Raw genomic sequence first — 13,602 nt, forward strand, 5'->3', positions numbered from 1 at the left:
TTACAAAGCACATAAATAATAGGAATATTAAATAAATGAACATTTCATTTAGCTAATATTTTAAAGAGAGAGGTTTAACCTTTTCTGGCACCATTGCTTCATCATATCTATTCTCAGCATTCATGTGATTCCTCTTATATTTCATCTTTATTGTATCAAATCTTTAAATTGGATTAATGCCAAGAACCTGAAAAAAGAAAAAATAATAATAAAAAGAGAACCTAATTATGTGTGTGTTCATACATTTATATATATATATATATACATAAAACTATTTGTTACTCAATGTAAGCAATTCATATATCATCACATGAAGATGATATGCAACAAAATAATATTAGCATGAAGCAATACCCGAAATTTAAAAACCAACCTCATGAAAATAGCAACATAATAGTAGTAAGCTGGTGTTACTTTTATTAAGCTTAAATTTCCTATAAATTTGCTTCCATAAAAATGATACATAAGATTGGTTGAGTAAATTTAACAAACTAGTGGAGTGTTTTGAACCTAAAAGTCTTACAACAACAAACATAGTCCATGAAAATAATCAGATTCTTTAAACCTCTCCAAGTTCTCAGGTACTTCACTAAGGCTAAGAGGACTGAAACCAAAGTCATTGAATATCTATAATCAACAAATATTTAGTTAGAGTACTGGGGTTTATTTAAACACATATAAATCAAAATTAAAACACTAAATTTTTTTGACAAAGATTTAATAAAACTAGAACTAGACAAACACACCTACCTCACAAATCTGGCGGAGACAACCATGGATAATAGCGACTCACAATCTGAAGAAGAACACAACGAAAAAATGGGTTGAGAACTAGAGTTCAACAAATTTAAGCTAATTGCATAAGTTGGATATAACTAAATGACTAAATTTGAAACGATAAATATCTTACTAAAGCCTTCACTGAAGCAGACAAAAGAAAGAAAGAAAAAATCTTTATAAGCTTTCTCCATAATTCTTAATCATGTTTTTTTTCGTTCTAAAAACTTCACCAACAACAATCTTTCAATCCTATTACCTAAATAAATAGTCTTCAAATTTTCACTCGTCAATACCCAAAACAAAAACAAGAGAGTGTCATCTAAAATTCAACAATGAAAATTACTTTTAGATATATTATCTTCTCCATTTGTGGATTTATTGCACATTCATGGTGTATATGAAAAGGAGAATCACTAGTGTCTGCCAAAACAATTTCACAACTTACTAGTATGCCAAAGAGCTCCAATCACTCTCTGATTTAGAAGAAATGATTGAAAAATATACTAAGAACCAACAACGATGAGTGAAACCCACCACGCTCGAACCTCCAAACTCTGCGTACCTGACCTGTATCACCAATCAACGACGACAATCGACCTATTCTTCAAGAAATTTAATAGAAACGATCACACACTCCCACTAATCCTTTGATTATTATTTTTTTTTTAGCAAGATTTCAAGACATTGTTTTTTAGAGTTTTTTATTTTTACAAAAATATAACCAAAAAAAAATTATATGCAAAACGATAGCCGGTTGCTAAAGGATATGAAGGGATATATGTATATTTTAACATATCATCAACCAAACACTACAATCCCACCGTCCACCATGGATCTAATGGCTGAAAAATAATTGAAAGACTAAGTCCATCAAATACAAGTAAGAGACTAAAAAATTGCCCAACATTTATTAGACTAAAGTACCGATTACTTTTTATTATACTAATTAATTAATGATCATTGAATTTTCCACCATATATATGATTTATTGATATGAATTAATTATTCATCCTTATCTGTTTTATATATGACAATTAAATATTAATAAAAATAACCAGAGAGATGAAATAATTTAAAATAAGTTGAATGTATTGTATTCTTTAAATGCAAAATAATATAAAGTGGTATAACAAGATAGGGGAATTCTCCTGTAGGGGCTTCACTTTAAGCCTTATTTGTAGGGCTTTTCAGTGTTCTCGACCCGTGAACAGTTTTTGACGCGATTTTTTTTTATGACCGTGTATATTGTAGTTGTTTAGAGCATTCTGCAAATTTTCAGAAATTCTGAATAGTTTATAGTACTGAAAACTAAGGTTAAACATATTTTTTTCCACGCTCATAAAAAAAATTAGTTACGCATGTAAAAACAAGTTTGAATTTAGTTTTCGGTACTGTAAATTATTCGAAATTTTCTGAAAATTTGCAGGATGCTCTAAATAGCTACAATATACACGGTCATTAAAAGAAATCGTGCCGAAAACTGTTCACGGGTCAAGAACACTGAAAGCCCCACCGGTAGGACTTAATGTGAAGCCCTTATAGAAGAATTGTCCTAATAAGATAATATGATTTTTCTTTGGTAGGGCTAAAAAAGAGGCGCATCCCTATCTTGAATAATATGTACACACCTCAAGAAGTTGTGGGTCGTTGGATTTAGGGGTAAGCTTCATTTTTGGTATCCAATGACTTTGAGTTGTTACCGGCTCTTTTTTGTGTCATCAAGTTAATTTACATTAAATTCTTTGAAATTATATTTTTGAAAAGTGAAGAAAAATCTTATTTATCTTATAAATAATTTGTGCTTAAACTATGAATCTATTTTGAATGTGATGGTTTGATTTATTTTAACTATCAATAAACTTGATAATCAATATACTAATATATATTATTCCACTTACATTTTGTGGATTCTAGTATCTTAATAATTTTTCTCTTTCAACTTGTTTACAAATCATAAGTTGTTTACTTTTCTTGTCTTAAATATCTTTATTTTGTATATTTTATTTTATTTTCTTGACACAAAATCTTATCAATTTTTGGAGTTAACTTAAAGTTTATTTAATTTTGGTTAAAAATATATATTATTTTTAATTTTAGTCAATTCTCTTGGGCTAGACATCCTTGCTTACACAAACACTATTCTATACACACGATTCTTGCACTTGCGATCTATATTTTAGAACATACCCAATTTTGGGTCCAACAATTTTTGTCTATTTTGTAGTCGATGATGGCCCTGGCATACAAAATAAAAGTCACCAATTCCACTTTGTGAGCAATTAAGTTCTTATGATATACAAACATATATGTGACAGCGTGGGTGTACATAGCAGATAGGAATTAAGAAGCTCAAATATAACAAATAGAAATGTATAATGACCAATAAGCAAGAGAACATCCCCATTTTATTTTTCATATTCTTAAATCCAACGTGAATCAATGCACCATAGACTCGTGTGTTAAACACAAACAACTACACAAGTATTAGATGCCTTTGAGAATAGTTTAAACTTGAACACTAAACATTGCAGACCTTCTGCCAGTTGGTATCAATAGGAGGCTGCCTTTGAGAATCCATAGTCCCTCAAATGAATCTGCACTTTTAAGTATCAAATACATGTAATTAGACACAAAACATTATTCAGAATGACAAGATGACATGAACAATTAATAAAGCTACAGATCAATAAAGCTACACTGGAAAAATTTAGGCTGCAACGAGCATCATTTGAAAAAAAAATAATAATTTAACAGAGACAGTTTCCACTAGATGAATCTTGGCCTAAACTGTCATACGCTCTGTTAAAAATTGAATTAAATAAAACAATGTCTAAGTGAGCCATTAGCTAACTATACGATTAGTTGTAACACTTCGAATTGTGTTTCTGTGGTCTGCTCTTCCTAGTTTTCTCTAGTTGTTAGTGCATGGTTCCTGCCAGCCTCTAGTTTCTTGCTTCCCAGTTGCTGTAGGCTGTTAGTTTAAATAGCAGAGATTACTTGGTCTAAGTTTCTCTGATGTCTTTTTCGTTTTGTTGAATCTTTGTTCTGCCACTGATAATAGGAAATTATATTAATTATTGTAAGTTGTACCCACAGAAAATTTCAATATGATGATATAAAGAATTTTAAGGAAAGAAGAAAAAAAAATCCTTTCCTAACCAACTGTTTTAATGGCGACTACTGATCACCACCTCAAAGATTCATCATCAGTTGTGGTAGTGATGGTTCCATTATTAGCTCAAAGCCACCTCAACCACCTCCTTCAACTCTCCCATGTCGTTTCCTCATACAACATCCCTGTCCACTACGTTGGCTCTACTCTCCACAATTCTCAAGTCAAGTCTCGATCCATAAACCCTCTTAGAGAATTAACAAAAATCCATTTTCATAACTTCCCATTAATCCGAACTACACCATTCCCACCCAACCTCTGCTCCGGAACAAAGTTATCCGAAACCGTCAAGCTCCTCCGCGACCCAGTCGCTGCACTTCTCCGATCACTCTCTTCAAACGTGAAACGACTTGTCGTTGTTCATGATGTTCTGATGACTTCAGTGGTTCAAGATTTTGTTTCTCTACCAAACGCAGAAGCCTATGCTGTCAATTGTGGCTCTGTTTTCTCAATGTTCACCTACGCGTTCGCTGCCATAGGACAGTACGACATCATCCCAATAAAGAATATTCCCTCTGTGGAATCTTGTTACACTCATCAGTTCTATGAATTTATAAAACGTGAGTTTAAACAGATGAAAAGTCAGGTTGGTCAGCTCCACAACTCTTGTAAGGCTATTGAAGGCTCTTTTCTTGAACATGTAGCAAACTACGTACTCAAAGGAGAGAAGAAGATCTGGGCAGTGGGGCCCTTGCACCAAACGACAGTCTTTAAGGAGGCCAGGGATGATGACAAGTGCTTATTGGAGTGGCTAGACAAACAAGAGCCCAACAGTGTCTTGTATATATCTTTTGGAACAACTACTACTTTTTCTGAGGAAAAGATCAAAGAGATTGCTCTTGGTTTGGAGCAGAGTGGGGTAAAGTTTATGTGGGTGTTGAGAGATGAAGATAGATTAGATAGTTTCAGCAATGGATACGAGGGTGAGCTATCTAAACTTCCAAGTGGGTTTGAGGAAAGAAGGAGGGGAAAGGGAATGGGAATGGTGGTGACGAAATGGGTGTCCCAAGTGGAGATTTTAGGGCACAAATCCATAGGTGGGTTTATGAGTCATTGTGGATGGAACTCATGCATGGAAAGCATAAGTATGGGAGTGCCTATAGCAGCATGGCCAATGGAGTTTGATCAACCTGTGAATGCTCTCTTAGTTACGGAAGTTCTCAAAGTGGGTGTGGCTGTTATGGAATGGGGTCAGAGAGATGAGTTGGTGACTTCATCCATGATTGACAGAGCTGTGAGGACATTAATGGCCTCAGAGGAAGGTGGTGAGATCAGAAAGAGGGCTGAGGAGTTGGGTGCTGAAGTTAGAAAGTCTACAGCTGAAGGAGGAGTCACTCGTATGGAATGGGATTCTTTCATTGCCCATATAACGAGATAGATTGATAGAGCTAGATACTTTTTCGTGTGTTTTGGTCTTTCATAAAAGTAATATATACTAGCTAAGAATGTTTATGTTTCGAGTCAGTAATTAGACTTATTTTAGTATGTATTTTTTTTTTATGGTTCGTTTACCCTTTGTTTGTTAGAAAAGAAAAATAGGTGGAAAGAAAGTTTTGGAGAGAAAATTGAAGAGAAGCAAAAGTGAAGGTTGTTTGGTAGAAAAGAAAATGTGGAGGGAAAGAAGAGTGAGAGGAAAAAAAAAAGGTGGGACCACAACAAATATTTTCTCTCTAAATTGGAGAGAAAACAAGAAAGAAAATTCTTAATAATTTTATTTGACTAAAATAACTTTGTGTTACTCCTATATTTTTTCTATTTCTATTTTAATAAATTAATTCTTTAAAAATATTTATTTTATTTTATTTTATTTATACATAAATATCATTATTATTATTATCAATATAAACATCATATTTATATTTATTTCATTAATTTGTTCACAATATTTTTTTTAACTTTGTAAGTTTAAATCATTCATTTATGTTCTATCTTCATATTTTTATATACACTAAAAAATAATATATATATATAGCTTTTTATATTTGCTCGTTTATTTATTTTTAGTCTAAATTTTATAATATAAATTATTTATATGTTTTATTTTAAGAATATGAAAGAAAAGAAAGAAACAAAAATATAAAATAGTAGACATAGTTATTTATTTATTTTTGAAATCTAAATTTTAATAAAAGGCATGATAATTTATAAAACTTTGGAATCAAAATAAGAAGTAATACATATAAAGATTAATATGAGTATAAATAACATATAAATATAAGGGCAAAAATGTCAAAATATATTTCTTTCTTCTCAATTTTAACTCAAATACCAAACAAACAAAGGAAATAAAGTAATTTTCTTTCCTCTTTTTCTACCAAACAAGTGGGTGAGAAAATACCTTTCTTTTCTTTCCTTTATTTTTTTTATCCACTTCATTTTTTCTATCTTTCTTATTTTCTTTCCACCTTACCAAACATAGGCTTAAATTTGAGAACTTTATTTCTTACAAGTAATCTTTATTGATCAGTAGTAATTTTTCCTTTGAAAAATATTTATAATTTTTCTTTAAGGAAAGTTGTATATAATTTTAGCAAGATAACTAAAATAAAATAAACTGTCCAATGGCTACAAGAATCCAAAACAAAATAACTAAATATCTAGAAGAGTACCAAGACAGATCATGCAAAAACATCCTGTTGGATACCACGAAATGCCTCACTAAAACCTCTCAAAATAAAAGGAAAAAAATACTAAAAAGAAAAAGAACTTGAGCTAATTTGCAACTTAAAAATTACTACAATGATATAAGGTCTCTAAAAACTAATCAGTCAAGCACTGGATTTATCTCATGGTAAATATGATAAACGCGAATCTCCATTTGACTGAATTGATTCAAACAAGAACTATTATTGGACTCAAACACCAAGAAGTCTAGTTTCAAGAAGCTAAACAACAAGAGTAAAATAAGCTTCTGTAAAAGCTCTTGCAGCCAAGATCTGTTCCAATGCCAACATCCCAATGGCATTGAAAAACGATTAAAATTTGAAATTATTTTTTTGTATTCTAAGTTTTGTTTTAGGGTGTTAATTATTATTTTTTCTATTATTTTATTATTCAAAATTAATAATAATACATAATTAAAATTAAACAAAACTTAAAATTGAAAAACGATTTCAAATTAATTTTTTTCCTATTTTTTTAATTAAATTTATTTATTTTAAATATAATAATTAATTATTTTTGTCATGTGTATCTTAGTTGACACTTAACTTGCTTACATGACATTTAAGACCTAAAAGAGGTAAATTGCAACAAACCATTAACGGAAAGGGGTTTTGCCACCAAAATTTTTTATTCGGGAGTTTGTCGTAATTTTTGTAAAAGAATAGGAGACTTTACTACAAATATCAAAAACAAAAAAAAAAACAATAAAAAAACTTTCATTTTTATACCAATATTTTCTTACATTTCTGTCTACTTCAACAATTCTTTCTATACCAACATTTTTTGGTTTCAAACCAATTAAAAACTTTTCTTTAAGAATTAAAATTTAATATGTTTTAGGGTAACCTTCTCCTTTCATAAAAAATAATAAAAAAATCTTTCTTTTTTATACCAATATTTTTTAACTTCTACTTCAAAAATTCTTCTAATACCAAGTTTTTACCCAACCAATCAAAAACCTTTCAAAAAAAAAAAAGTTTCATGATAATGGAAAATATGTAGATAACAGAAATTATTAATTTTAATGGGTTTGTTTTGTTATCTTTAACTAAATATTCTAAATATTTAACATAAGATACTTTTAAAATTAATTAAAATATATATTTATTAATTATATTAATATAAATTCAAATATTATAAAATATCATTATTATAATAATATTTAATATAAAACTATATATATAATACATAATCTTAATTTTTATTAAAAATATTATCATATATATTTAAAAAGGTTATCATATTATGTAATTTTAAAAAAAAAATCATAAATAATATTTTGGTTTAATATTTCATTTAATATGTTTATCTCATTATTTTATACATAATATTATTCACCTATTTCCCTTTTGCATCTCTTCAATAACATGGGACATCTGCTAATGGTCAATGAGTTCAAAGTGGTGAGGCTTCGAATTCCTTCAGGGAATGATGCTAGATAGGGGCATCTATCAAAGTCAAGTTTCTGAAGCGATTTGAGGTTGTGGATCCACTCTGGAATTGTTGTCAGACTTTGAGAGGAAAAAACTTCAAGACGTTGCAGACTTGTAAGATGTTGGATACCATTAAGAAGAACAGTCACTATATTTGGCAAAACCATAGTTGTAGCGAGTGGAGTCTTCCATTTAGGGCTTTCCACATAATGCCATCATCACCATTAAGCATGTCTGCTAACCCCTCGCATTTTTCAATCCACAGATTTCGAAGTGACGAGAGATGTAGAATACCTAGACACAAATCCTTCAATTTAGGGCAATCCCAAATATACAATTTATTGAGGGAAGAAGTAAGGCTCTCGAACCAATCCAGAAGACATTCTAGATTCTCAATCTTAGTTAGACGTAGTGTTTTCAATTTGGAGAGAGGAAAGAAAGAAGATGCAGCGGTACTGCTCATCATCATCTTCATTCTTAATGTCTCTTCCAATGGCTTCAAGTTGTTCTCCAGAGTCAGCTGTTCCAAATGTGGGTAAAGTGGTAGGCAAGTCATCCTAGCACAATCTTGTATTTTCAATTTAGAAAGAGAAGGGAGACAAGGCAAGGATATGTGTTCGTCTTCTTCACCACTAATTACAATCTCTCTCCACCATCCCTTTAGATTAGGCAACTCAATCTACTCAAGTTTCTGTAAAGATGGCAGTAATGATTTTCTTGACCTAGATAAGTCTTCATTGCAATTATTGTTGGATATGAACTGTAAAGACTCCAAGTTCTGAAGATTCAAAACCTTGAGACAGTGGAATTGATTCAATGAAACTAGATACTCACATTTCTTGCAATCCTTCAAAGTTAAGTTGACCAAGTTTGTAAGTGATGAAAGCCAGGTGGAGACCTTGACACCCCCATAATTTGTTAAGGTCAGTTCTAGAAGATTTTCGTGTGGCTGAAGGCCTTCCATTGACATTTCATAACCAACAATGGCCTCTGCCTCATCAATTTCAACATGAGAATCCCACTCCAATGTCAGAGATCGAAGATATTTTTTATCCTTTAATTCTGCACTCCCATACTCTGTTGCCACATCTTTCTCATGGCTCAAATTTATAACTTCCAAATCGCCTCTTAAGTTGTTCAGTCTCATCAATTATTTTAGCTCACCACCATGCCTTGGGATATAATTCTCTCTCTTCATCTGCACGTAGTTCGATAATGTCTGAAGATTAATTAGTTGGCCCAATCCACATGGCACATACTCCAATTTATCACAACCAGAAATTTCCAGATGCCTAAGATTGATGAGTTTCTCAATATCTTTAGGTAGTTCTTGGACTTGTGAGCATTGATTGAGTTTCAGTGTTTGCAAATTCGACAAACAATTAGTTGAATCCGGTAACAATAGACCATTATTCCAAGAAAGATCCAAATATCTCAATTGTATTAACTAACCTAGTCCACTTGGCAAAGAATTTAATTGTCTACAATAAGAAAGTTCAATATCCTAAGATTGATGAGTTTCTCAATATCTCTAGGTAGTTCTTATAGATGTGAGCAATGATTGATGTTCAGCGTTTGCCAATTCAGCAAATTAGTAATAGAATTGGGAAGTATCTTGAGTCCAAAATTCCATGAGAGATCCACATATCTCAAGAGTTTTAACTTCCCAATAGAATGTGATACTAACTCCATACTTGAATCATGCAAACCCAAACTACGCATGAACTTACAGTTTGATATAATTTCATTGCAAAATGTCTGGTCCTTTGAAACAGAAAAGTGAAGGATTGTTCGAATCTTTTTGGCATGAGCCAATGAAACTGAAATTTCACTTTTTGAGTAGGTATGACTTGCAAAGGACACGTGATGAGTAGTTTCCTTGATATTCGCTTGGCCATTTGGAATTACAAAAGTAGCACATTCTGCTCCTGCTACTTGAATGGCAAGATCATGCATCAGATCATGCATTTTGCATCTTTTTATAATGCCACATTCATCCACTTTAACATCTTGAAAGAATGATCCTTGGGGAGGGTTTCACTGGGGAGAAAAAATAGATGAGAAGGTTTCGCTGGGGAAGGACAACAGTCGAGAGTGCTCTACAGCGGAGAGAGAGACAGAGAGGATTCACCGTGAAGTGAGAGTGACAGAGAGGGCTTTGTCGAGAAGAAAGAGGAACCAAGGAGAGAGTGTTAGTGTTGCAGAGCCATTGGAAAAAAGAGTTTTTTAATCTTCACGCGAAAATTATAACATTGCCGCTAAAAACATTTGAGGCTCGCTATTTGTTCAAACTTTTTTACTTTACCGTCTTTTATAATATTTTCTATGATACTTTTTTAATAGCATTATAATGATGTATTGTGGAAAGGGGTGTTTGGTGTAGTGAATTTAAACTTAAATGTATTTAAAAAGAATTTTAAATCATTTTAGTCTTTTATTGATTTTTTTTAATAATTTTTCTTTAAATTTTTTAAGAACTAGTAGAAAAATAGATTTTAAAATTTTTATAATTAAATGGGGCACAATTTGGTAGTTGTCAAAGTTCGGGGGGCAAAAATGCTAATTATTTTATGCAAATCATAATATGGGGCACAATTTGATAGTATCAATAATTCATGTGGAAATTTTAACCGACCGCATATTTTAGAGGGCATAATCTGATATAGTGTCAAAAGTTCAGAGGAAAAAATTTATTTATTCTTGTGTAAATATGTATTTTGGGTGAATTAACTTCTTTTTTTTCATGTTTTATACAGTAAATCAACCCTTTTTTTTTTTGCAAGGATAGGTGAATTAACATTAAGTAATGAAATGGTAAAAAAAATATTTAAATTAATTTTGAAAATTTTATTATACTTAATTTGTGAAGAGAGAAACAATTGGTATATGAAATATAAAAATCCTCTTCATATCTCTTTTATATATAAATTATCTTTTTTATATAAAAAGCGTGTAGATAATGAGATTTCTTAGTTTTAACAGTTTTTTTGTTAACTTTAACGAAACATTATTACAAATATTTAACAGAATATATATTTAAAATTTATTAAAAATAGATATTTAATAATTATATTAATACAAATTAAAATATTATAAAATATCTTTATTATAATAATATTTAATACAAAATTAGATATTTAATAATTATATTAATGTAAATTCAAATATTATAAAATATTATTATTATTATAGTATATAATACATAATCTTAATTTTTATTAAAAGAATTATTATTTATATTTATAAATAAAACATATAGCTATATAAGAAATTAGAATAACATTTATCTTCTATCAAGAATAAACAAGTTTCTTCTTCAATTATAAATGTGTGATTTGAATAATATCATGAATTAGTTTATGATCTAAAATGTTATCATATATATTTTTTATAAAAATCATAAACAATATTTAGGTTTAATTTTTCTTTTAATATGGTTATGTCATTTTCTTATCTTTATATATATATATAATATTATTTATTTATTTATTTAAATTATATGACAATTATAAAAATTTAATAAATATATTAAATATTTTTTTTTAAATAAAACTAAGAAACATTACTTATACCTAGTATATAGAAAAGTATGAAAACATTAATATAAAAAGTTCTAAATATCTATGATAGTTGAATTAACAGTAAAGAAATAAAAGGTTAAATTAATTCTCACACTTAATATCTTTCTTCAAATTTTATCATACTTAATTTTTAGTTAAAATTAATTTGGCACATGGAATCAAAATACCAATTTACGTATAAAATTAAGTCTAAATTTATTTATAAAATATAAAATTTTAATAATTGGAGGTCCATGATGTTAAAATATATACATATATAATAGTAGTAAAAAATTTCCACTTAAGTTGTCAAATAGTAGTAATGTTTTTGTTCCACAATCTTTTAATATGTCTCCTAATTGAGTGACTATAGAACTAGAAGTAAAATGTTATACTTAATATTTAACTATTACATAATATTAATTTGATATTTTAGTAAGTATAATATCATAAAATAAATAAATGTAACACTTATTATGAAATTATTATATATAAAAAAATCCAAGTGATTTCATTTTTTACAATACAAAGAGTACTACAAAAAACTTCACTTTCAGTGACCAAGTTTTCAACGACTAAATTGAGTTAGTCACTAAAAGTTAGTTTTTGCGACTAATAATTAGTCGTGAAAAGATTTAGTTGTAAGACAAAGGTTTAATTGTACCAAAACAAGTAGCGACTAAATTTTTAGTCATTGTTTAATTTGTTTAGTGACTAAATTTTTTGTTAGTCACTGAAACTTTGGCGCCAAATTGTTGTTTTGGCAGGAATCCTTTTTATCGGTGACTAAAATTACTTAGTCGCTAAAGAATGTGTATGTACGACTAACAACTAGTCGCCAAAAGTTAAATAATTTTTACCAACTAATAATTTAGTGGGAGAAAGTTCACATTTACCGACTAATTATTTAATCACTAAAAAAAGCTAAGATTTAATAAAAAAAAAAAAAGAAGCATAATTCATTGCCACAAATTGTAATTTTTTCTCAACTATATATTAGATTAAAATTTAATATTTATTTTCCAAGTAATGAATTTTTATAATCAGGTTCTTAGGTTTTTTGAAAAAATTGGCCAAGAATAAAGCCCGACCAGAAGGTTCAATTGCTGAAGGATATGTTGCTAATGAGGCTTTAACATTTTGTTCAATATATCTTCATGGGATTGAAACACGATTTAATCGTCCAGAACGTAATTGGGATCTTGATGAAGTACAAAATAAATCAACGTTATCGGTTTTTGATCAACCTACGAGACTATTTGGTAGAAAAGAATTACTTGAATTACAACCTATGGAGTATAACAAGGTGCATTGGTACATTTTAAATAATTGTGCCGAGTTGCAACCTTATATTGAGTAAGATTTCTTTTCATCACATATGTATTTTTTTTAGTTTTGAGATTTTTCATAAATAATTATATTAGGTCATTGTTTAACAGTGAGCACAGACAATTATTGCAATCTAAAGGCATAGTAGATATCATTCAAGCTCAAGAATTAGAGTTTCCATCCTGGTTCAAAGAAAAAGTGAGTAGTTTTTTTATTATTTTAAATTTTTAGACATAGTTAAATTAAGTATAAAATTTACTAAAAGATAATATTTTAAATAATTTTACAGATAGTTGCATAATATAAATCATCTCCTCGTGAAAGTAGTGAGTCAATGTTTGCTCTTGCAAATATGCCAGATCGACGAATCTTCTCATATAATGGATGTATAGTTAATGGTGTGCGATATCACACAGAAACTTGGGACATTGGACGGATCACTCAAAACTATGGTGTTTGGGTTGAGGGTGAACATGGTGGTAGTACATGTGATTTTTATGGTGTCATAACACAAATTTTAGAAGTATCGTACATATTAGACCACAAAGTGGTACTTTTTAAGTGTGAATGGTATGACACTGATACTAAAAAGAAAAGAAAACACCAACAATACCATATCACAAGCATAAATGTGAGCTCGAAATGGTATAAGGATGAACCTTTC

At 29.7% G+C, this 13,602-nt stretch overlaps 2 protein-coding genes across 2 annotated transcripts; one reads left to right on the plus strand and one right to left on the minus strand.

Moving 5' to 3' along the window:
* The first annotated feature begins 3,950 nt into the window (after window positions 1-3,950).
* LOC133833101 (zeatin O-glucosyltransferase-like) lies at window positions 3,951-5,330 on the plus strand. The gene has a single exon (XM_062263359.1). The coding sequence runs from the start codon at window positions 3,951-3,953 to the stop codon at window positions 5,328-5,330; it is 1,380 nt and encodes a 459-aa protein (XP_062119343.1).
* A 2,867-nt stretch (window positions 5,331-8,197) lies between these two features.
* Window positions 8,198-9,333, minus strand: LOC133833102 (putative disease resistance protein RGA1). The gene is made up of 2 exons (XM_062263360.1): window positions 8,816-9,333; window positions 8,198-8,728 (listed from the first exon to the last, which is right to left on the minus strand). The coding sequence occupies exons 1-2, from the start codon at window positions 9,194-9,196 to the stop codon at window positions 8,198-8,200; spliced, it is 912 nt and encodes a 303-aa protein (XP_062119344.1). The 5' UTR covers window positions 9,197-9,333.
* Window positions 9,334-13,602: the final 4,269 nt, after the last annotated feature.

The sequence above is a fragment of the Humulus lupulus genome, chromosome 4 (assembly GCF_963169125.1).
Source record: "Humulus lupulus chromosome 4, drHumLupu1.1, whole genome shotgun sequence".
NCBI lineage: Eukaryota > Viridiplantae > Streptophyta > Magnoliopsida > Rosales > Cannabaceae > Humulus > Humulus lupulus.

Coding starts and splice junctions, on each gene's coding strand:
- LOC133833102 (XM_062263360.1), bottom strand. CDS start 9,196: ATGAGACTGAACAACTTAAGAGGCGATTTGGAAGTTATAAATTTGAGC. Junction 8,729..8,815: donor ATCTTCAGAACTTGGAGTCT/TTACAGTTCATA, acceptor AAACTTGAGTAG/ATTGAGTTGCCTAATCTAAA.
- LOC133833101 (XM_062263359.1), top strand. CDS start 3,951: ATGGCGACTACTGATCACCACCTCAAAGATTCATCATCAGTTGTGGTA.